Source organism: Pseudochaenichthys georgianus, chromosome 7 (assembly GCF_902827115.2).
Source record: "Pseudochaenichthys georgianus chromosome 7, fPseGeo1.2, whole genome shotgun sequence".
NCBI lineage: Eukaryota > Metazoa > Chordata > Actinopteri > Perciformes > Channichthyidae > Pseudochaenichthys > Pseudochaenichthys georgianus.
Window position 1 is genome coordinate 28,680,554 of NC_047509.1, and position 24,753 is coordinate 28,705,306.

A 24,753-nucleotide genomic window follows, 5' to 3' on the forward strand; every position below is an offset into this window, starting at 1 on the left:
TGAAGCTGACCTTGCACTTGGTGCCAGTAAGGATGTTCCTCATGCAGGCTGAATGTTACTCCTTCCTTACTGACACAGAAGCCCTTGATTTGCAATGCTTCACTAATTGTCATTTCCCTGGCTCCGTAGGGACACTTTACCTCCAGCACAACTGAAGACCCTACCAGACCATCTGGAGATGCCCCCAACAATCCTGATTCATGGACCTGCATCTGGGTTGCAGTGGTGAATGCCCTGACGCCCTCACATTGATTCATAGTCCCCTACTGTACAGACAAAACACCACCAAGGGTCTGTTGTTGCCCTAGCACCCTGGCAATAAGGGAAGCAGTCACACGCTTTGACCTCAGGACAGCTCCAAAGTTGCTGGCAGTCAACCTTCCTTTCCTGAACAAATGCCAGTTTGGGTTGGTTCGCTGACCAGTGGTAGCCACCTGAATTGCCCTCTGTTGCTCCTCAGACAATGCCATGCTTGCCACAATTGCCTCAGGTCCCTGATGCCCAAAAGATTTGATAATTTCAGGAACAGTAAGTGTTTCCAAGCTGGAGTGTTCCTCTTCTGGCTCGGGGGAGAGAAGCCAAGAAATTCCTGAGAACCTGCCCCCGAGTCTTTCCCTCAGCCAGTCACGATCTTCGGAGGTGGGCTCTCTTGTCAGCGGGTTGAATGAGTTATTGGTTGGAGGAAATAGCTCCTCCACTGAATGCGTACGTTTATCTGCCTTTGGCTTCTTCCACTGACAGGTGGTGTTAGTGCAAGGCAAGGCAAGTTTATTTATATAGCACTTTTCAACACAAGGCAATTCAAAGTGCTTTACAAAAATGAAAGACATTAAGAAAATGGCATTTAAAATCAGTCATTAAAAAGAAAAGCTAATAAAATAAACATTAAAAGAAAAAATATATGGATAAAAGTTACAGTGCAGTCTAAGATATGAATAGTTCAATTAAAAGCAGCGACAAAAAGAAAAGTCTTCAGCCTGGATTTAAAAGTAGTAAGAGTTGCAGCGGACCTGCAGGTTTCTGGGAGTTTGTTCCAGATATTTGGAGCATAATAACTGAACGCTGCTTTACCATGTTTAGTTCTGACTCTGCGGACAGAAAGCTGACCAGTCCCTGAAGACCTGAGAGATCTGGATGGTTCATAATTTAGCAGGAGGTCAGAAATGTATTTTGGGCCTAAACCATTCAGTGCTTTATAAACCAGAAGCAGTATTTTTGAAATATATTATTCGACACACAGGAAGCCAGTGCAGCTGAAATTGTGGATGGCAAAGATGGCTAATGCAGCCGCATGATTGCATTTCCATTCTCCACGTGGGCATTCACATTTTGTGGAGAGAATTCCCTCTTCTTCTGTAGATACTTGTGGTGGTGGGATTGTTTTATTATTTAAAATATATTTACATTTGTAATGCCTTCAAAATTATCCCTTTAATTGTTTATAGCCTATACTGTATGTTTATTTCATGGATATGTCTGTGTTTTCTGGTGTGTAATATTTGTAATAAAGATTTAATGTGACACATAAAATGGATTTGTTGATGGGAATTAATGTCACTAATGTGAATAAATTAACTCTAGGTTAACGGTACTCTTGCTATCACTACTCACCGACACTCTATAAACCTTGTCCCTCATGCTAGCCCTGACAACACCGGTAAGCACACCTTCATCTAGGCTGCACTGCTGTACGTGTCCTGACTTGTAGTGGTTCTCTCCTCTATCTACACTCTTTTTGTCATCTTTGTTAAACGATATCAGACTGGTAATTGACAGCCATGCCTTCTAGTTAAATTCAGTATGGCTCAAATGAAAAGCTTTGTTAAAATATGCAAGCGCGCAAAAGTCAATGTCAGCTTTATTGTCAACATTTCTACATGTGTTATACATCCAGAAATATCGTTTCCCACAGTGTGACATGTATACATAAAACAAAACAAAAAGGGCCTAGGTTACGTGGTATACATTAAACATACAAAAAAGGGCCTAGATAACCGGGGTATACCGTTTAAAATGTTAATAATATATTTAAAGTGTTCAAAGTGCAGTTTCAGTGAAAGTCAGTTGAAACGATCTTAAATTGGCGTGACGTTGAAGTCGTGCGACCCTGCTGCTGCTTGTAGTTCGTTTAAAGCATAACGTTAGCATTTTGCTTCTGGCGACTAGATTTATGATTCAAAAATTATAAAAGTAGGATTGACATGTGGAGATTATCCGGCTGAACAAAACGTGATCCCTCTCTTAAATGTGTGTCAACCACAGACCTTATTTCGAGTTATTTTCCAAAATCCTATGGAGAAATTGCATTGCGTTTTTGACGAAGGAACCGGAAGGAGTTTACATCCGGGTTTTAGGACGCGTCACTGCGGTTCTCCTCCTTATCAATGACCCGCTAAAAATATTGAAAACGTTGCCTGCTCCAGCCCTACTCACTTAGTTGCAGACAGGTAAAGCTGCAGAGACTTTGCTATAAGGAAAACATTCCACATTATAAGAAACGACTATGCAGTATTTAATCTGTTCAAAGCAGTTTGTGATTCTAGTTATAATGCATTCAAAATAGTTTTTATGTATGGTAACTTTGGGAATAATACACGAACACAACGATCCTTGCAAATGTGAGTGATGAAATAAATTAGTAGTATTATGATTCTTGACGACCTTATAGTGATTATGAAATGCTGTATATATATATAAATACTGTATGCTTATTATACCTCAGTCAGTTAGAAAAAGGTTACAATTGGAATAGCAATCTGCAAACATTTCAATGACAGATGTTATATGAGTGTTTGGATTTTCCTATGCAGCATAAGAAACATCTCTAGGTTTACACACATCAAATTTCATATTTTCCTGGGTGTATTTACTCATTGCCCTATACCCACAGTTTCAATGGAATAAAACAGCTGTACTATCATTGCAACAAACTCTATGTTTGGAAGGGCTTGTCCCCAGACTTACAAGTACCTGGAAGTGGCTTAGCTAATAATGCAAAAATAGCAATCTGCAAAAAATGATTGGGACATACGATACTTGCTGATGGAAAGGCTGTGATTTAGTTTGAACCTATATGAAATTTCCCTAGGTTTACACGATAGACTGTATATATAAAGGGGTTGACACAAATAAGATGTAATATGCTCCTGGGTCAATTCACTCATGTCACTCCATCCACAGCTGCAATGGAAAAAACCGCTGCACTATCAGTGCAACCAATTCCGAGTTTGGAGACCCTTGTGGCGGCACTTACAAGTACCTGGAGGTGGCTTACACTTGTGTAAGTATCTTACATGTCTACAAAGTGTTGCTACCACACTTCTGCTACAACAGAAAGTTGCTAAATTAGAATTAAAAAAAAAAAGCAATCATTGTTATGCTATCCATCAGTATATTCAAGTATTTGTCTAAAATCATTTTTCCTGTTCTTTCGCAGATCCTTCGTCGGGATTAGCTTCCAAACAATAAACCTCTTAACATACTGATATTCCTGTAATATTGTAGCTACAATGGCAAAACCAAGAACACTCAGACCTACAGAATCTGTAGCTAAACAGCAAACACTATGTGTGTGTGTGTGTGTGTGTGTGTGTGTGTGTGGCATATGAAATAAAAGAAATGAAAGAAGGAGTATATTTTTATTAAGTCTAAGTCAGACATTCTTTGCTGCTGCTTAAAGGGAAAATGCCAATATTTACTGCAAGGTGAACAAATGGTCTCACAAGTCACCAGTCCAAGTTAAAGTCAATGTTAATTGAACAAAAATATTTTTACCAACAGACAACGTTTCTTCATTTTTGTAAATAACACAAAAATCTGGATATTTGCACAAATGTTGACATATTGTTCATGCTTTTGTGAAAGCAAAAAGCTGTGCTTAAATCAAAAACATTCGTCAACAGGCAACACGTCAATCATGGATCAGATTTCTGTGCTTCCTGAAGTAAAAAGGATGTAATGTTGTCAAACCTTAGCCTTAATGTCCCACAATGTTTACATGTTAATATGACTTCATGCAGCATGTGAATGAGTGTGAACATCAGAGGTTATCCACAGCAATGACTACCAAACGATAGTCAGGTTGCTGATGGCGCTGCAGAGGTCAGTTTTGGACGGGTAGACGACCTTGAGGCTCCCGTCCTGGTCCACCGTGCGGACCTGCTGGACGATCAGTTCGCTGGAGGTCTCGCTGCTGCCTGCCGGCTCTTGTGGGCCGTCCCCTTCCCCGTCTGACCCCGCCTCCTCCTGATGCTCCGCCGTGAACTTGTTCAACTCCGCCATTTTCTGTGATGAAACCAGAAATGCACTTTAAAAGGATACATTTCAACTTTTGTTTCATAATTGTATTAAAGGTTTCTTCTAGAACATGTTTACATGCTTTCATTTTCAGAAATATCATTATTTTTCTCATACTGTCTGCCTGAATATAACTGTTTTCACATTGCCAGAACGGCATACTACGGAGCCCTGGAGGGTTCATAGAGAAAAATAAATAAAACGTGACCACGTTTTATTTGTGTGTTTGTGTGTGTCCGACACCACCGGCATTTGTTTTCGAATTACCACGAACAGTAATTTACCCAAATCTGGTTTTCCATAGTTATATGTGTATTCCCAAGTGAAAGAAATTCATTTAATCTTAATCTCGGTATTTCTGATTATTTGTGCAGTACATGTACATGATGTTTAGTTTGCTAGTTATGACAAAGATTACTTCATGAATGCTAACGTGTTTTTGGTGGAAATGTGTTTTTTCACAGCAAAGTCACCCTCTGTACTTGGACTTATTGGGAGAACCTAAAGGCAAAAACATCCCAAATATTCATTTAGGTCTTTATTTTAGACCTTTAGTGTTGCCGTCTGTGAGGAAAATATATGGGGCTCAGAGCCTCGTATTTAAAAAAAAAAAAAAGTTCCTTCTAATTGGTAATTCTTTTCAAAATAACACACTGTTATTTACTCACCAATAACACACAATTATCCTTGCTTTTATTCACACACACACACACACACACACACACACACACACACACACACACACACACACACACACACACACACACACACACACACACACACACACACACACACACACACACACACACACACACACACACACACACACACACACACACACACACACACACACACACACACGAGAAAGTAAAACGTGGTCACGTTTTATTTATTTTTCTCTCTATGAACCCTCCAGGGCTCCGTAGCATACAGAACAGAATGAAAAAAGAAAGAAAAAAGGGCTAAACAATGTAGAGATTCCACTAATTTGTTGGTTCACAATTACAAAAAACATTTCTAGATTTATAACAATTCACATTTCCAAAATCGATTTGCATGGGTACTTTTTTCAGGATGTAGTCCAGTCACCATTTAATCATGCAAAATAGGATTTTACTAAAAAGTTACAAGTTATAAATTCTCAAATGTAAGATAGACAATAATGGCTAACAGTTTAATTTAAATGAGATTGCTACGTTAAGGTTGCCTGCCCTTTTATTTATCGAAAAACTTTCCAATTTAAAACACCGAAATGTTCGCAAAACAACATTTAATATTGGTATTGTTAGATTTTTAAGAAAGTTAACAATTGTAGGATTACTGCCACACTTACCACAATCAGAGCATCCATAACATCTTTACAGGTCTGCAGGCTGGCTGCACTTGTCACCTCCAAGAACAACTCCTTGGTTGTCTTCTTGATCTGTAAAATCAAATCAGCTGATTATATAACTCCACAGAGACAAACTGTAAGCTACAGGTCGATGTGGCATGAGGCATGTGTAAGGGGTTTTATGTTTTCTCCGCTAATGTATTTTACACCTTATTTAAGTCTTTAGAGAAAGTACAAATTATGATTTCAAAATAGACATACACACCTTGGTTTTCTCACTGTTAGTTATAGGTGGGAAAGAGATCACATGTCCTTCTGCATCCACTAAGCAGGGATACATTTCTTTTCCCTTCAGAAGCTGAAGGTATCTGTGAAAACACAAAATAGTTGAGACAGCATTATGAAAGGGCTTTAGCAAATGTAACAGACACATAGCAGGTGATATGCTTTTAAGAAATGATTACATTGAATTCAGCCTTTAGATTTAAGATTCTTTGATTTGCAGGTTTCATTGAGTGAGTGTCGGCATCCTGAATAGTCTTTTAAACCAACAGCAAGTGGCTTTAATTAAAGCATTAATAAGATTGATAAAAGCGGTTTACATAATGTTATTAATCAGTCATGTCTATTATTATCATTAAGATCAACTGATCAATATTATCTCAAAATGTTTCAGCATTTTTTTTTTTATCCCACACTGATAACTACAGCCAGAATTGTTGGCTGATGTTGCCTTAAAATGAGCCTACAACTCATTGCTCATTCAACACAAAGGTTTTAATAAAACAAACTTAAGCTGTCGTCCAACATAGTAACACTGCCCTCATGTGTTACAGCAGCAAGCACGTTGTACAGAGGTTTGGTGAACCACTTTAAAGCTGAGGTAGGCAGTTATTTTGGGCAAAATGTTTCATAATAATCTAAGTACGTCTTCCTTTTTCGGTTGCTTTAATGTGTTGGCAGTTGACGCCTATGCTGGAATAACAACTTTTCAATCGCCTGAAGGCCATTCTCTATTTATAGAACAGCTTATAGTAACTTTTGTTTCCGAAAATTATCTTGAAGTCTTCCCTCATTGTAATGGCCTTTCTTAGACTTACATTACACCATGACAAAAAGTAACACCAAAAATAAAACTGCTTACCTTAACTTTAATGTTACGAATAAGGTATTTTATTTTGAAATAACAGTTAATGGGTTTTCAACATTTTTTTTTACCAAAACTTTCTTCCCTTGACTCAAGCTTGTAGTTAACCAATAAAATATATTTAACAACACTTTTTCCTACAGAAGAGAAGAGTCAGAAGTAATACTGACTTGTGCAGGCCGGTGACGTTCTGCCTCTTCTTCTGCTTCCTCAGCTCGTCAGCCTCCAGCTGAAGCTGTCTTATCAGCTCCACAGCCGTCATCTCCTTCCGACCCAGCGAAACAACCTAAAAACCAATGCCGTCTTTTGTGAGATGGATATGTTGTTGGAGAGCTTTACAGTGACAATTATATTTGACCACAAAGAAACTGAACTGAAATTGACATGAATCTACGTTAGCCTACCTTCAGCTGTGTAGGAGGTTTGACATCATACACCAGAGGAGCTTTAATAAGCTGCACATCATGAGTTGCAATGGTCGCGATGGTCCTTTTACCACATAAGTCATCATGAAGCTTTGTCTGGCAAAACAAGAGGTGACACTTTTTTGGTGACAACACAGCACACTTATTGTATTAGTCATGCTAAACTAAGACAATTGTCCAAAGCGCACACCCTTGTGAGGGGTCTGATCTTACCTGAGCAACGAGGAATCGTTTAAGAGCGTTCCCAGATTGGAGGTTCATGCCCCTGACAATGCAGCACACCAAGTACGGTCGGACATCTTTCACCTCTGAACTCACTGTCACCGTGAGTGCTTCAGGAGTGTCCGAAACGTGGAGAACCTTCACCACCATCTTGTTCAGTTCCTCCACCTCATCCTCTGCCCCCTTATCCTTCTTCTTCCTCTGCTGGCGTTTACCTTTGTCCGCCTTGCGACCCCCTTCCGCGTCAGCTCCTTCCTCTCCCTGTCTTCCCTTTCCTTTTCCTCTGAGGTACTCCAGAATGGACTTGGTCTGGCAGCCGTTGACCATCTTCTCCAGACGTTTGTCACTCAACTTGTTGCCTTTGAAGTTGATCTCCTTAAGCTTGGCACAGTCGCTCAATTCGGGTGGGATCTCCTTTAGCTTGTTGTTAGAGAGGTCCAGCATCTGAAAAAAAAGGGCGAACGTTTAGTTTTGAACTCTGAAAAAGTTTAATGTTATGTTAAGAAAAAACAATATCATAATTATATCAAAATCTTGATATGAGAATAGATATCTTCTTACATTTTAGATTTCAGAATATTGTATAAAAGTTGGTAGCTTAAAGGCTGCATTACAGCAAATGTATGTCGTTTTTTGTACTTACCAGACTGTCCTAACTTGTATTATTTGCCTTTACCCACTTCATTCTATCCAAAAATATACAAGTGATTTTTATTCTAAAATTACATTGCTTAATATTTTGGGAAATCATTATTATTAAACCTTTTTCCATATCATCCAGACCTACTGCATTAACATGAAATAGATGAGTCATTTATGGCAGGCTACCGACCAAACTCTGGACAAAAAAATAAAATGTTTGGGCTGCATTGCATATAAGCAAATATGACTCTTTGTTAGCTATAATTCCAGACACACCCTACACAAAGTTAAACCTTCATTTGAATTCGGCGTACATTTTATTCACCCAGAAGCACAATTAGCCCCTAAAAGATGACATGATATGTGTATACGAGCTAACAATAGCATCCGGCCCACCTTTAGAGCAGCTAGCTTGTGAACATCTCCACTCAGCTGTTCAATGGAGTTGTCATAGGCGACCAGCATGCTGAGGAGGTCCAGTTTCTCAGAGTAGAAATCAGCAGGGAAAGCAGTGATCTTGTTCTTGGAGATGTTGATGGTGGAGAGCCTGGTGCACTTGCTCAGTCCCTCTGGCAGGACCTCCAGGCTGTTGCAGCTCACATTGAGGGTGTTGAGCTCCTTCAACTGAGTGATCCCCTCGGGTAAAACAGTCAGGTTGTTCGCTGAAATATCCAGGACCTTCAGGGACTTGAGCTGACCGACCACACTCGGGAAGGAGGCGAGCTTGTTCCTGCACAAGATGAGGCTCTGCAGGCTGGTCAGATGTTGGATGTCCTCGTGGATCTCTGTCAAACTCGGGCACTGGCTAACTTCCAGATAGTTCAGCAGTTTGAGGGTGTAGATAGCTGAGCAGAGCCCCCCGTTTGAGGCAATCCTTTCATCGAAAGCTGCACCCTGGAAAACCAGTTCACGTCTCTTCTCTAACGCTACTTTCTCTATTTCTGGCCATTGCTCGATGTCATCCATGCTTGCTGCTGCTAAGACTAGTTGAAGAGACAATAAAAAACACTACATCCGTTTTAATATTTCAAAATAAATGTGTATGTTTGGGATTTACTGATTGTATGGTATACATACAAAATTAGTCAAATCGAAATGTAATTTTATAACGATATAAGAGCTTTTTTAATTCACAAGATGAATTTACGAACGGTAAAAAATACAAATATAAGATGTTCATCCTCTGGAGTCTAGACTGAAAAAACACAACATAAAACATACATTTACACAGGCTAGGCCTACAATCAAAAATAGACTAAGCATAACACATACAAAAAAGAAAGTAAATACATAATTTCTAAATAATTATTCATTAGTGATACATACAGATCTGTGACACATTTGGATTTTAAATATTTATATTATAGGAGTTTACGTGTGTAAAAGTTAATGTTTCATGCTGTGCCTTTATTTTGTAGACAACTTCCTGTTGTAACAGGCACGATGACACGATGCTATTTCCCATCCGGGGTCCTGGAAGAAGTTTGAAAAACGCATATTAAAATACATTTTGAAACATTATCCATATGATAATTGTTTCAATTTGTAGGCAGAAACACAATACATACACCGGATATTTACGATAAACATGGATTTAACATTTAACGGGTGATGAAAAAAAAACATTTCCGACCGTGTAAAACCACATTGACCACAACCCATTGCGACTGACGTCAGTCCCACACCATTGCGCATGTCCGCGCTGGTTGTTGTCACCGGTGGTTATGGAGATGCGATGGGACTACAAGCTGTCAACATTACGGTGATGTTCGTGGTAAGATATCTTTGAAATAAACGCAATAAAACTTGTATTTACACCCAAATGTTCACCCAAAAAAGATAGTCTACATCGACCAACAGTTGTCAGGCCATTTCTGTATTTTAGCGGTTCACATTAGAATACAGCTACTGTAAAAGTAGCTATGTTGGCTGATACAGTAGTCAACAGTTAGCTAGCGTTAATGCCCTCCGCCCAACATGCTCCAGTCAGCAATAAAGGCTTCTCTGTCCTACCCCTACTACCAAGGGGGTTTTGTGTATGCTCTGCCCAGAATAGTTTATTTCCTTTGCAGATAACCCTACCCCAAACTAAATGCAGTAAATTAGCAGTTGAATATTTCCTGCGACACAAGTAAACCCTTCAACACATATTTAAGCCTCGTGCATTTAGCAAAACGTTATTTACAGCTAATGACACACACTCAGAACCATAACATGATGAACAACGTACCAGCTAGCATTACTAACAAACCAAATGTTAATACATATTTGTATGGTTAAAATAAGTTTATTGTTTGTATTATTTCTTAAAATGAATGTGTAATTGCTGACAGGTTTGCTCAGCATTGTTTGGTCAATTAAAGTGACTGATTAAACATTGTCTTGTAAATTGTCAGTACTAGTGATACGAATACACTACCTGTATGTGGTTACTGATATTTTAAACTATAATTGTAATACTCGAGAAACATACAATTTTGTTCTTACACAACTGTTTTTTTCACTGATAAAAATAGGCTTAAGTTGTCAAATGTTTAGCTCAAGCACCCATACAAGAACACTGCTTGAATAAAATGCAGTCTGAAATTGGAAACATTTAAATCTGAAACTATGTGATCAAATAATAATTAAACTGGACTGAACATCTGACCAGACAATAAATGTCAGGTGGTACTAAAAAGAGGTTTGTGAACCAGACATAAAGAGGATTTAGTTTTTTGGTCATAACTAGACATATAATATAAAAACCTGCCATTAACTTGTCGCTTATTGTTACGAGAGCATCTCCAGGCATAATGTCATTGTTATAGAAAATGGAGATGTTATTAAACACACATTGTAAGCCTGTAGGTTAAGTAATTGAATTGTAAAGTCATCCTCAATATCAGATGTATGTTTTGCTTGTATAAATAAAAATACTTATTTGTGTTCTCTCAGTGTCCACCAGAGGGATGCCCAGGAAGATAGGATTCATTGTGGTCAACTCTTCAAGTCATGAGGACAACTTCAGTGCCAAGGAGCTCATGGTCCACGCACCCACAGTCAATGGCTGGAGATCCAGCAGGTACTTTAATAAAACAGCTCTTAACTTTCACAAGCATGTCACATTTATTCATGTTTTTCTTAGCTGAAAAGCATCAAAAATATTGGCAGTTTTTAGTATTTTTCTACCCTCTTAAACAAATGTAACTTTGTGTAAATCCGATTTTCTGCAGGCTGTGCCCCTACACTCAACATATCACCCTCCAGCTGGTGGAGAGATGCAGGGTGAGGAAACTGCAGCTGCTGGCCCATCAGTACCTGATCCCAGCCAAGGTGGAGTTCCACATTGGAGACACCCTGCCTGAAACCGGCACTTCAGGGTTCCCTGGACAGCTTCGCAGACTCGGGTGAGACTGCAGACTCGGATAGGCTACATTTTTACTTCTACCTTAAAGGGTAGTTTTACTATAATTGTTGTCCAGGCACTAGGGATGAGGCTCAGACACTAAGCTTGGTTACTTTGATCTGGTTCTAATTTTGTATCTAATCAACTTTACCGGGAAGGAGGTACAGTACATGCAGAAAAGCTCTGTTGAATAGTCATGTAGAATCCCCAAAAGGCAATTGGTAATCTAGGATTATGTTGTTTAATTTTAAAGCTTTTATTTGAATAAAAGCAACCATAATCTGGTTTCAATAATATATTGCTGTTAGATATCAAAAGGTGGATGTTGATGGGACAGTTCTACTCTTAAAGCCATCATTTGCGAGATCCCTGAAGGATGTGCCCTGGAATCAAAATACATACACGTTAGCAAATAAATGCCTGTTATACCAAATATTTAAATTGTACCCTGCTAGATGTTTAGTATGAATTATCCCACAGTATCTTTACTGAAGAAACACACTCCTCAATGTCAGTCTTGGTACTTTAATGACAAAGATGACGACACCCTGAAACAGAGCAATGCCGCAGGATAAGCTGACAAAGTATTACATATATGCATGTCATGACCAATACACATATATTCAATTACATATATTAAAGACACACTAAACAGTAGTGGAAACAGTCTTACATGAGTGAGTGGATGAACGTCTCAACTCGAGCAGAGTGAATGAACAACATGTGAACTAAAATGGCCGCTAGGCACTACCGGGTCAAAGCACGGCATATCCGGGCAGCGACAGCAGTAACTCTTCACCCCCCCCCAGACCGGAAAACTATGGGCCGGAATAGGTTAACGGTCTAAATCCAGCTGCCGGACTCGGGCTCGTAACGTGCAGGCGGCCTCCTCACGCGGCCTGGCCGAGTAGGCTGGGGCAGCATCGGCAGCGACTGCGGCACCGGTGCGCCCAGGAAGGCACCTGTAGGAACGGTGAGGTCAGAGGATGCCTCACCAGCAGGTGCCGGTGGGGAAGCGCCCATAGCCGAGTCGCGGGGTCCAACAGCCGCCGCTGAGCGATCCCCTGGGGCGTCGCCCAGCCCGGGTGGATAGGTGGGGGCTGATGGTCCAGAGCAGCGGGCGGCGGCAAGGGCGCAGCCGGCTGCTCACGGGCGCAGGGTGTGGCCGGCGTATAGGCACGGAGGAAGCGCCGGTTGCGCAGTGTCAAACGTCCCGAACCGTCAACCCTGATCCGATACTGGTCGTGTCCCGGTGACTCCACCACGATCCCTGACCTGTCCCATTTGTGGGGGCTCGGGCCTTGCTGGTTCTGGAGGAATACCCTTTCGCCGAGTGCCAATGGGCGGAGCGGTCTTGACTGAGTCCCCAGGGACATACGGGTCCGAAGGGCGTCCTCCTTCGCCGCCCATGCCTCGCGCCATAGCAGGCGGATATGCGGGTTCGAGAACTTCTCGAGGCGGTTCACGAAGGAGAGCGAGCCACGAAGGAGAGCGAGCCACGAAGGGGGTGGCCGAAGATGATCTGCACTGGCGAGAGGTTGCAGTCGGGGTCAGGCGTGTTTCGCAGCTGCAGCATAGCACGCAGGAAGCGGTCCTGATCAAGGCCGCCCGACGGGCCGGTGTTGGACATCAGGAGGCGCTTAGCGGTCTTAACCGCAACTTCTGCCCTCCCATTCGACTGTGGGAAGCTAACGGACGACACACGGTGTTTGACGTGCCATAAGCGGAGGAAGTCCTCAGTGTGGCTTGCCTTGAATTCCGGACCACCGTCGCTCGAGAGCTCCTCCGGTACGCCGAAGGTGGCGAAGAATGAACGGAGGTGTTGGACCAGGCCAGCTGAGCCCCCCAGGGCAGTACCCGCCGTAGAGCTCAGGACATCTACCCAGCCCGAGAGACGGTCCCCGACAACTAGGTAGTCGAAGAAGTCAGCAAACACCGCCTCGAATGGCGTGGACGGGGGTGAGGACGGCAGGGGGGGTGTAGCCGCCTGTGACGGAGCATTGTGGTTGCAGTCTGCACAACCGTCCCTGGTGGCCTGAATGTCCCCGGACAACCCGGGCCAGTAAACTATGGCTCGGGCATGCTGCCCCATCGCTGAGGTTCCCTGGTGGGCGGCATGGAGATGCTGAAGGACTCTCCCACGGAGGGATGGGGGGACCACGACGCGGTCCCGATAGAGCAGGACACCGTCCTGTGCGTAGATGGACTCACAGACCGATGACAGACTCGCCAGGGCAGGGTCATTTACGTCAATCCCACCCTCCTGCTCGATGAGTTGGAGGAGGTGGCCGAGGCATCCGTCAGCCGCTGTCTCCCGTGCGAGGAGGGGCCAAGAGACGGCTCCGAGCTCCCGTGCGTCGTCGCGGATGGAGGCCATGAGTGCTGACTCCACAGTGTCAGGCCCGCTCGGCAGCCCCAATGAGAGGCCGTTCGCTGAGCCCGAGGGGGAAGGATGCCTCGACGTGGCATCAGCGGCATAGTTGCTCTTGCCAGGCAGATGCACAATGTCAAAGCGCCATGTGAGGGTGCGCTGCTTGAGTCTAAACAGACGCGAGTTTGTGATCTCTTCCAGCGTACGGTCGCCAAAGATCTTCACCAACGGCTTATGGTCGGTGACCACAACGAGGTTGTCGGACCCCTGCGTGAAGTACCGCGTCTGTTCCAGACCCCAGGCCACAGCTAGGGCCTCTCCCTCGACGGCCGCATAGCGCTGCTCCGCAGGGGACAGGAAACACGAGCCCGCGAGGGTGATCCTCCATCCACCTGGACAGCAGTGACAATGTTGCTGGAGCAGGAAGTAGCCAATGCCACGCATGGACCAGTCAGGGCGGAGGCAGGTACGCTTCTGCATGTCTTAGATCTCCACGCCCTCACGGATGGCCTCCATTATGGCTTGCTTGAACGCCTGGAAGGCCTCCTCCAGAACGGGGACCATAGGAACACACAGCGTGGGCTGAGGAACGGCTTAAATGGAACCATCGTGTCACGCAACTGGGCGTAGTTGGCCACCTGGTTGACAAGGCCGAACCAACTCCTGATGTCCGTCGTGGAGCCAGGGGTGGGGAAGTCCCGGATGGCGTCCAAGTATTTCGGGAGTGGTTCGATGGTAGATTCCGACACCCGGAAGCCAGCGAAATCGACACAGCTCTCCGCGAACTGAAACTTGTCTGAGTTCAACACGATTCCCGACCGGCCGACACGCGTCAGGAAGTCGATGGTCCTCCACCAGTGTTGCTCCAGGTCGGTGTCATAGTGGATGGTGTCATCCACGCAACGTTCCTTGCGTTCATAGTCCGAGAGGACGGCATCAAACCGACGGTTGTAGCCATCCCCTGATGACAGGAAACCCTGTGGTGCCCTGGTGTAGCGCCAACGGCCGAAGGGTGTGATGAAGGTAGTGAGGTGGCGATCCGACTCACGCAGGGGGACACTGTGGTAGCCGTTCCAGGCATCCGTGACGGTCTTCCAGGTGCCCTTCGGGACGCGGCGTGCAAGGTGGAACGGGGACTCAGTGGCGAAGGTCTCACGTTGGCAGAACTTGTTAAGGGGGGAGAGGTCCACGGTCCTGCGTGGGGAACCGTCGTGCTTCCGAGTGACTACCATACGATGGCACCACGTCACAGGCTCGCCGTATGGCACACGTTCAATGACCCCAAGGGCTTTGTCCCGCAGTAGGTCATCGTGGACCCTCCGCTGCCAGTGTAGAGGCACTGTAGCCGCGGTGTGACATGCCCTAGGCGTAGCTGCGGGGTCCACGTGCATCTCGATAGGTGGCCCCTCCATGCATGGTAGTGCTCGATGGGGGCAAGTATTGAACGTTGACGAGGCATATCTCCCGAGTAGCCAATCTTTCATCCTGTTATTGTTCTCTGGCTTACAAGGGAACGGCAGTGCTACGGGGCGCGCCGGGGGGACCGTGCGCTGAGGACATGTGCACTGGGCGTCCCGGGGGTCACCTGGCCCCACGCAGTCGCCGTTGGCTGACCTCGTCGCCTTGACGGACAAGGGCTGGTCTGGCGTGTCAGCCACAAGGACAGGGCTACGCCTGTCCTTGTGCCCCCCTTGTGCCCCCCTGCAACGTCGTCCGATGGGAAGTTCACGGGCAAGAGGCCGAGGTTGAGCAACGACTCGTAGGAGAGGTACATGGCCCGGACCGAGCTGCTCACATATACCATGGAACGGCAGGATGTGACACGCCCCCCGCTGCAGGTTGTCGAGAGCCTAGCGAAGAACGCCCCCTCGATGGATATAGGGGAGCGGTTGGCGGCTGACAGGCTGAGGCTGACGGGTCGCAGGTCGTCCTGCGAGAAACCGCAGGCCAGGAACTCCTCCAGCGACCAAAGGTCCGACTGCGCGCCAGTGTCCGCGACGGCGGATATCCAAGCTCCGTCGGCCGAGCCCCGGTTGCCGGTGCCATCCCTCAGCCCGACTGGCATGTCCATCGAGATGGTGATTAATGCTCGGGGGTGGTCTCTCAGCCTGGCCCGTCTCCATTCGCCCTTGGAGAAGATGTGGTGCTCAAGTCTGATAGGTGCTTGCCTGTTGACACATCCGTGCGACGTAGGGGCGCGGCGTCTGCGATGGCTCCTGTGACGTCGGCCAGGGCGGGCCCCAGCTTGCACCGATGAGACCTGGGAGACCGGCTCCAATCCCATGGCGGCCTGTTGACTGTTGGACGACGGCTGTTGACGCCTCTGTCGTCGGCGGGCCCTATAGCAGCCGATGCACACCTGGTGAGGCTTAGGATTCCACCCGTGAGGCCCCTCCGTGAAGACGTTAAAGACGCTCTTACATTCCGGGCACGAGGCACGTTTAGCCCCGTCCGCAGGGCTCGGGCGGGGCTCGTCTGTGGAGTCGTCTTCAGGCGCCGGAATGACGACATGGCTGATAGGGAGGACGACGGGAGAGCGTTACGGGCCATCTCTCTGTTCTCGATGAGTGCAATTACGTCATTAACTGGCTTAACCAGGACTTCAGGTGTCCCCAGCGTCTCGCGGCGTATGTCCGAGTCATAAATGCCATTGAGCAGAACATCACGGATGATGTGGTCGGTATAGTCCACGTCCTTTCCACACTCGCATACCGCATTCAGTGTGCGAAAAAGTACACGTCCCACCGTCCGGGACGTGTTATTTACAATATCGGACAAGTAGATCTTTCAATTGACTTGTCCGGCGGACAAGTGACGTTTTTCGCCCCGATTTATTGACAAATTATTGATACATTCAGTTTACAAAAGGCAGAACTCATTCGCAAATTGTCCGTGTCCGCCATTGTTCGTTTAGAAATGTTAGTTTCGGTTCTGCTTGTCGATTCCTAAGGAAATGCATCTCAACGCTTTCTGTACAGTTAGACGGGGGCGGGGCGGGAAGTGTAGCACCGTGGCAGGGTTGGGAAGCAAAACTCGGTTCCGAGTAGGAACAAATAACAATTGTCCGGTACCGGGATTAATAAGAGTTGTGAGGACAGGAGGCCGAGCCCCGCGGACTGCAGCTCTCTCTCTATGCTCCGTATCAGCTGATCGCTGCTCGGTGCAGCTCAGCGTCTCTCTCTCTCTCTTTCTACACACAGCGGATCTGCTGCCCGTTAACAGCCTCATCTTTGTCAAACTTATGTTCTCTCTCTAACACGTAATGAAGGTTATTAAGCGTTTTAGCTCCTGTGTTGTTAATATTGACCACCATTTCCTTTATGAAGTGAAGCAGCCTCCCTGTCTGTGTCCTCGCGCTGTCCTCACATCCCCGGACCCCCAGGCTCGGAGGAGCACAGGGATGTCAGTATTGTTTATGAAGCAGGGTATAGAAAGTACATTATTGAAATGCTATTTATACTATTTATTAACTTTTACAAACAGTGAGTAGCTGGGCAGCTGCAGCATGTGTATTGCAGGACATGTGTAAGCGTGCAAGTGTCTTTGAGTTGTAGAAAAGCGCTAGGCCTATAGGCTATAAATATAATAATAATAATAATAATAACTTTATTTGTATAGCACCTTTCATACAGGGGATTGCAGTTCAAAGTGCTTTACATCAGTAAAAAATAAGACATAACATCTGTGTAAAACAAGCAGCAAGAGCAAAGCATAAAGTGGGATAAAATAATTAAAAATAAAAACATGGGGAATAAAACAGAGAAATAGTGCAATGTCAATCACAGAGAATAGTGCAGTATAATAGTGTAAAATCAGTCAAATGCTTTGGTAAAGATAGGTTTTAAGCTGCCTTTTAAAAATGCCTAATGTATTGGCTTCCCTAATATTGTTGGGTAACATGTTCCACAGTTTTGGGGCGTAGTTTACAAAGGCTGCATCACCGATCTTCTTTTATGACTCTTTCTGGTGACCTCTAATAGACCTGCATCTGATGATCGCAGTGTTCTGGCAGGTGTGTAGTTCATTAGAGAGTCAGCAATGTAGCTGGGTCCTTGTCCATTTTTAGAGCCTTGTATATGAGGAGAAGTACCTTAAAATCAATTCTAAAAGTTACAGGAAGCCAGTGTAGAGTAGCTAAGACAGGACTAACGTGTTCCCTCCTTTTGGTATTAGTCAGTAGTCTAGCTGCAGAGTTTTGAATGAGCTGGAGTCTTTGTACATTCTCAAACTGCACCACTTAGAACTAACTAAACAATGCAGAGATTATTTTTATATAATTGTATTCAATAACCGTAAGAAATTCAACAGTATGAAGTGATTTGTAAATAGGAATACAGATTTGACTTAATGTTTTCATAAATATATTTTTCTCCCAGTTTGTCATGGGACTGATTTACCCTCTCAAAGAACCGGAATCGAGAACCGAAAATAACCAGAATCGAAAAGCAGAACCGGAATCGTTAAAATCCAAACGATATCCAACCCTATGTGTGATGCAGTAAAATGTTTCCGCTCACTTACGTTAGCGGTGTTGTAAAAACTGTGGGAAAATGTAAAAAATACGATGAGGAAGAAGATTCCAGTGGCCCCAATTTTTGTCAATTCTGGACAAGTGAAAAATGTATTCGGACAAGTAAATTGCCAAACTCACTTGTCCATGGACAAGTACTCTCTAAAAACTTTTTCTCACACTGGCATTATATGCGCATGTCTCTGCTTTACCCCGCACTCTGGCAGCGAATGCACGGAATGTCTCATCGCGTTCCTGGCGGAACTGAAGTAGCTCGGTGCGCAGGACGCATGTAGCGACTGGGATGACAGCTAGGGAACGCATGACGGTGATTAGGTCTGGCAAGGGTCCGGAAGCGGCGTCGGGGGCGGCTTTCAACAGGCTGTCTCCAAGTACAGGCCCAGCGCACTGAAACAGCTGGAAGGGGGCCTGCGCATCCCCTATGCCTGAGCCGGCGCGGAATACGTCCCAACGGCGGATGAACACGTTCCATTCCTCTATCGACACGCCCACATCAACTTTGGGCCGATCGAGTCTCGGGCCGTGAGGGGCTGGGGCCTGGGCTGGCGCGGCCATGACAGGCGCTGCGTGCTGGTGGCTAAATCCATGAATCGTCAATATAGCAATGACGAGTGCTTCAGACAAGTCTTGGGATTCGAACTCGCAGCCGGGGACAGGGCATCCAACAACGACCATGGTGTCGTCATGAAGAAACACACTCCTCAATGTCAGTCTTGGTACTTTAATGACAAATATGACGACACCCTGAAACAGAGCAATGCCGCAGGATAAGCTGACAAAGTATTACATACATGCATGTCATGACCAATACACATATATTCAATTACATATATTAAAGACACACTAAACAGTAGTGGAAACAGTCTTACATGAGTGAGTGGATGAACGTCTCAACTCGAGGCGGAGTGAATGAACAACATGTGAACTAAAATGGCCACTAGGCACTACCGGGTCAAAGCACGGCATATCCGGGCAGCGACAGCAGTGACGCTGCCCTCTAGTGGCCGGCGATAAACTCTTCATTTACAGTATACATTGCTTCAGGAATAAGTGCTAAAACCTGTATATGACTGCACGTATTAAACAAGTGCATTGAAGTAAAAAGTGTTTATATCTAACTTTAGCAATTGCATTTATGCTTCAGATATCCGAAATGTGCTGTTCTTCTGTGAAGATTAAATTGCTGAATAAAACCACCAAAATCCAAAGTGAATAACCCATTGGCATTTTGTTAAAGGAACCAGCGTGATGCTTACAGGCTGGCCTTCAAACAAATATAATCCCTGCAGCATTCTATATCATGATAGATTAAAATTGTTTGTACATTCAAGTCTAGTATTTATCAGCAGAGGACTTTAACTGAAAGGCAACACTGTACTCTCACCACAGGTATGTGTCTTTGTCGGACAATGAGAAGACGGGTTTCAAAGCTCGAGAGTTGAAGTCAGTCCACGTGGACGCCATCGGAACATACCTGAGAATTACCTTCCACAGGAACCATGTCAACCAATACAATCATCACAATCAGGTAGTCTGTTACACCATTTTCACATGATTTTTTGATTATAATAAAAATATAGAATATCACCAACCTTATCCTTTAAAATGCTGTAAAGTATTTACCATATTAACCTCCCAACACATCCTTTTGTCACATGCATTGATATATTTTGTTCTGTTCTACCACATGAATTTATGATTTCAGGTTGCTTTGGTGGCCATTAATGTTGTGGGAGATTCTTTGGATGGCAATGCTTTTAACACTATTGTAAGTGAGCACTCTCTGCACCCAGTCACCCTTCACGGAACTTCTATCTGCTCGGCATTAGATGGGGCTGTTGTGCTGTGGTTTTAGGAGAAATGCTCATCAGTCTGTCATCAGTCACTAAGTAATGAGTGAGTTGATTGATGTCTTCATCCATTTGCTGGGGACTATGACAGTTTGAACTTTGGCTTTTTAAAATGGTAACACGAATGGTGAAATAATTCGTCACATAAGGTATATTATTTGTGTATCCTTTATAAGCTCGATTCTGAACAATGTTCCTATTATGATGCTATTTGCCTTTTTTTAAACATGATATATTTATATGGGGAGGATGTACTGAATTAAATAGATATAATAGATCAACATTTATTTTGATCGGACGTTTATGTTGTATTTATTTGTATTTACTGATCCGAATACACTATATAAGCATGTCTATATGCACACGTGTTTACCTGAATGGTGTGTGTGTGTGTGTGTGTGTGTGTGTGTGTGTGTGTGTGTGTGTGTGTGTGTGTGTGTGTGTGTGTGTGTGTGTGTGTGTGTGTGTGTGTGTGTGTGTGTGTGTGTGTGTGTGTGTGTGTGTGTGTGTGTGTGTGTGTGTGTGTGTGTGTGTGTGTGTGTGTGTGTGTGTGTGTGTGTGTGTATGTGTCAGGAATGTAGTAATGAGACACAAAGGCAGGATAGTATGTAATCACACAGGAGGCCTTTAGTTAGCCGGTGAAATCAGATAGTTCTGCAGACAGACAGGTTCTGGAGGAGAGAGAGCACCTTAAAACACAAAAACACACACACACACACAGACACGGAGAGACACGAACACACACTCGCACAGATTCCAGTGAACAGGCCGTGCATTGTTGCTCCGCTAATCCGACTCTGAGCACCTCCACCGCAGCAGCGATCTCTCCTGGAGGGTCGACTAGATCTTGTTCTCTTGTATCTGTTCTGTGAGCGCACGTTGTGTTTGTCCTGCGGAGCTTGTTGTATTTTAAAAGTGTTGGTTATTTAAATTATTAAGAAAAAGGTATCTTCTACCTTACCTCTAGGGGGTATCAAGCCACGCACATTTGTCAAACGCAATGGAGGGGAATGGAATTTTGTTCATGGTACTCACACAGCCATTCAAAAGTGTAAGGGAAGCTTTTTCCAATTGTGGATATGTTGAAGCTGCCGTTATTGCCTCCAAAAAAAGGATTCTGAATTTAAATATACTCAAACCGACCAGACTTATGTTATACAATATAAATTGTGTACTCACATTTGATTAAAAACATCTTTAATTTGAAAAATCCCTGCTTTCAATCGAGCTAACAGTCTTTTTGATATTGGTAATAGCAACATATCCCCTTTGAACGATGTGGTTGTTTGCCAGAATCATATATTGCATTTTGATCCAGGTATAGGCAACATTCTTACAATAGACTTTTGAGATATTAATTGTTTTTAACCATACATTTCCCCCCGGATGAAGGAAGCTGAGCAAACATTAGTGGTTAGCTTGCTGCTTTTAAATTCTGCTAAACGTGACCATTTTAACACGAATGTTTTGGTCAGTATTTTACTTTTTTAATCTCTGGCTCTATTTGTTATAGAGAGGAGGAAACTCTGTGGATAATTCTGCTCCCGATAAAAACCTCCTTGACATTTGACAACAAACAAATCTCAACCTTAAAGGTCCCATGACATGCTTTTCTGGTTATTACCCGTCCCCTTGTGCGTTATGTAGCTTTTTCTGCATGTAAACGGTTTGCAAAGTCACAAACCCTCAAAGTACACCCTGTAGCGAGTACAACTCTAACACAGAAAAGACCTGTCTATGCTGCCCCAGAACGCCTCGTTGGAGATTTTTCTTTTGCCAATTTTTTCTTCCTGGTCATAATAATAATAATAATAGCTTGGATTTATATAGCGCCTTTCATGAGACCCAAGGTCGCGAAGGATGTCCGATAGGTACTGGGGGGCATGGGCATGGAGGGACTTGTAGGTAAGGAGGAGGATTTTGTATGTTATGCTGGACTTGACCGGCAACCAGGGGAGGTGGATGAGGGTGGGAGTGATGTGCTGCCATGGCTTTGTATGTGTGAGTACCCTAGTAGCACAGTTTTGAACATACTGAAGCCTGTCCGGGGTTTTGTTGGGAACCCCAAACAGGACACCATTGCAGTAGTCCAAGCGGGAGGTGACAAACGCATGGACTAGGGTTTCGGCAACCGACTCCGAGGGTGACGGTCGGAGTCTGGCAATGTTCCTTAGATGGAAAAAGGACGATTTGGTCACAGACTTGACGTGGGAGTGGAAGGAATGGGTGGAGTCAAGGATGACGCCAAGGTTGCGGGCTTCGGGAGATGGGGAGATGGAGCAACCATCAACCTCGAGGATGAAGTCACCAACCTTCTGGAGCAGCGCCTTGGGTGCTACAACCATGAGCTCTGTTTTCCTGCTGTTTAGTTTGAGATAGTTGGACGACATCCATGCTTTGATGTCATGCAGGCAGTTGATGAGAGACTGAGGGGGGATCTGGGAAGATGGAGTAGTGCTGAGATACAGTTGGGTATCATCAGCGTAACAGTGGAAATTGAGTCCATGATGTCGGATGATCTGGCCGAGGGGGAGCATGTAAATGGTGAACAGGAGGGGGCCAAGCACAGAGCCCTGGGGTACACCGTGGTGGACTGGGGCCGGGGGTGAATTTGAGCCATTGATGGAGACAAACTGTTTCCTGTTATGGAGGTAGGATGTGAACCAAGACAGCGCTGTGCCAGTGACACCTAGGAGGTCTGAGAGGCGGGTGAGGAGGATGTTGTGAGAGATGGTGTCAAACGCTGCAGAGAGGTCCAGGAGGATGAGGATGCTGAGGCGGCCAGTCAGCAGCAATGAGGAGATCGTTGGTGATCTTGATGAGGGCGGTCTCAGTGCTGTGTTGCTGTCTGAAGCCGGATTGGAAGGGGTCATAGAGCTCATGGTTGGACATGTACAGATGGAGTTGGCCGGCAACCACTCTTTCCAGAGTTTTGCTTAGGAAGGGAAGGTTGGAGATCGGCCGGTGGTTCTGGAGGTCGTCGGGGTCCAGGCCAGGTGTTTTGAGTATGGGGGTGGCTGTGAGTGTGTGTGTGTGCTCAGGCCGAGTTCCGCGGTGTCTCGCTGTCTCGCAGACCCCACGCAGCAACCAGGAAACGACACCAGTAATTCAGCTCATACTGTCCGCTCCTCGAGCCCCAAAGGGCAGAACAGGGAGCCCCGCAACGTCCCGCCAACACGGCACCCAGACCCCACGCAGCATTCTCATCTGTTTGTCATTACTGGTGTCATTTTCTGGTTGCTAACGCCATTGTAACACATACTCACTGATGTTCCTTTCTTGTTGGGGCAGGAGCTCCAACAAGCCGTTTAGGACAGATAGTGAATACACATACTATACAGAGATGCTGTATGAGAAACCAATGTGATTTCGGAACATTGAACAATGTAAACCTATTCTAGTAGACCTCAACAATGGAATTATGATCATTAGAAATGGCCATGTCATGGGACCTTTAAGAAGCCTATTGCATTGACTGCAAATGTGGAAAAGACTCATGATCCCATGCTTTACACAACTCCACCAATCTGTTGTTCTTATTTGGATTGAGGGCAGGACACTACATATTGTACAGCTAAGTCTCCCTTATACAGTACTATCAATCTGCTCTGTTCCGTCAATATACAATTAGTAATGCCAATCTTCAGGCTTTAGTAAATGCTGATAAAGCGAAATCTGATTATTTTACATTTTGAGCTTTCTCCAACCTGGTTTGCCATTATTTTCACTTATCATCACAATAAAAAGCACAGGTGTTACTAATATCATTAACGATGGCTCTTTATGAATGCCAATATTTCATAATTTACACCTGTGCTTCTTCTACTGTGACGTCTAAGAAATGAGGTAGTTGATATGTTTCCTACTTGATTGCCCTAATTAAGGTGTTATAGAATAATGGTGGTTGGAAATATTATGGACCACGTTATAACCCTCTCATGCTGGATACATTTCGTTGTCACTTTTCATATCGGCTTGTGCTTCGTAACAGAAAACGGTTAACTGCCTATTTATCTAGAGTTACCAGTTCCTGGAAACACACTTTGGTGTTTAATATAAACATATGTTTTTGAATGCTGGGCACAATGCAGATTCAATTATATTCACACAATTATTTTGGAGTGGATGCATAAAGTATTAAGAACGTTTCTATATTTTACTTTTTGTGAACTGACCCCAAAACATGTTATCTAATCTGTGTCATGTGAATAATGAAATTCTCCTCATACTAATGCTCCACTATCTTATTTAATAGTGACATTCAAACATATTATCATGTATTTTATCCCCTTGGGTGATATATTATCTTCGTATTTCAGGAAAAAGAACGACATCCTGCACTATGATTAGATAAGTGTAGGACGTTTGTCCTTCCTCATATTACATGCCGATTTCATGACTTATGTAATTCATAGACAGCCTGTTCTTTGACCGATTGTCCACTTCACACTTCAGGTGTTAGCAGTGTAAACAGTGTATTAAAAATCTCCATATTTGGTCGTAGCCTTGAATTAAAGATAAGTAATTAGGTTTTGATGTATGCATGTG

General features: G+C 44.4%; 2 protein-coding genes and 1 long non-coding RNA gene across 5 annotated transcripts in view; 1 reads left to right on the plus strand and 2 right to left on the minus strand.

Annotated features, from left to right (window-relative positions):
- Positions 1-3,624: 3,624 nt before the first annotated feature.
- lrrc47 (leucine rich repeat containing 47) lies at positions 3,625-9,065 on the minus strand. Its single transcript, XM_034086824.2, has 7 exons — positions 8,462-9,065; positions 7,415-7,867; positions 7,181-7,297; positions 6,947-7,062; positions 5,895-5,997; positions 5,630-5,719; positions 3,625-4,284 (listed from the first exon to the last, which is right to left on the minus strand). Exons 1-7 carry the CDS (start codon positions 9,029-9,031, stop codon positions 4,063-4,065), a joined length of 1,671 nt encoding a protein of 556 aa, XP_033942715.1. The 5' UTR covers positions 9,032-9,065; the 3' UTR covers positions 3,625-4,062.
- Positions 9,066-9,759: 694 nt separating this feature from the next.
- cep104 (centrosomal protein 104) overlaps positions 9,760-24,753 on the plus strand; it is a 68,817-nt gene continuing 53,823 nt past the window's right edge. For 2 of the 3 annotated variants that reach the window (XM_034086635.1, XM_034086636.2), the window contains exons 1-5: positions 9,760-9,839; positions 11,003-11,129; positions 11,281-11,454; positions 19,745-19,883; positions 20,061-20,123. In XM_034086635.1, coding sequence (XP_033942526.1) covers positions 11,017-11,129; positions 11,281-11,454; positions 19,745-19,883; positions 20,061-20,123 — 489 coding nt within the window. In that variant the 5' untranslated portion in view covers positions 9,760-9,839; positions 11,003-11,016. The remainder of the gene's footprint in view (positions 9,840-11,002; positions 11,130-11,280; positions 11,455-19,744; positions 19,884-20,060; positions 20,124-24,753) is intronic. The other variant, XM_071203827.1, reaches the window with a different exon arrangement.
- On the minus strand, positions 17,273-19,269 carry LOC139434112 (uncharacterized). The gene is made up of 2 exons (XR_011643541.1): positions 19,225-19,269; positions 17,273-19,099 (listed from the first exon to the last, which is right to left on the minus strand). It is a non-coding gene; the product is annotated as an uncharacterized lncRNA (long non-coding RNA).

Bases quoted from the DNA above. Each gene is read 5' to 3' on its own strand.
- lrrc47 (XM_034086824.2), bottom strand. From the start codon at position 9,031: ATGGATGACATCGAGCAATGGCCAGAAATAGAGAAAGTAGCGTTAGAG. The intron at 5,998-6,946 runs GTCAGTATTACT...GTGTTTTCACAG, and splicing joins AACGTCACCGGCCTGCACAA to ATACCTTCAGCTTCTGAAGG. The intron at 5,720-5,894 runs GTGTGTATGTCT...TTGATTTTACAG, and splicing joins CTAACAGTGAGAAAACCAAG to ATCAAGAAGACAACCAAGGA.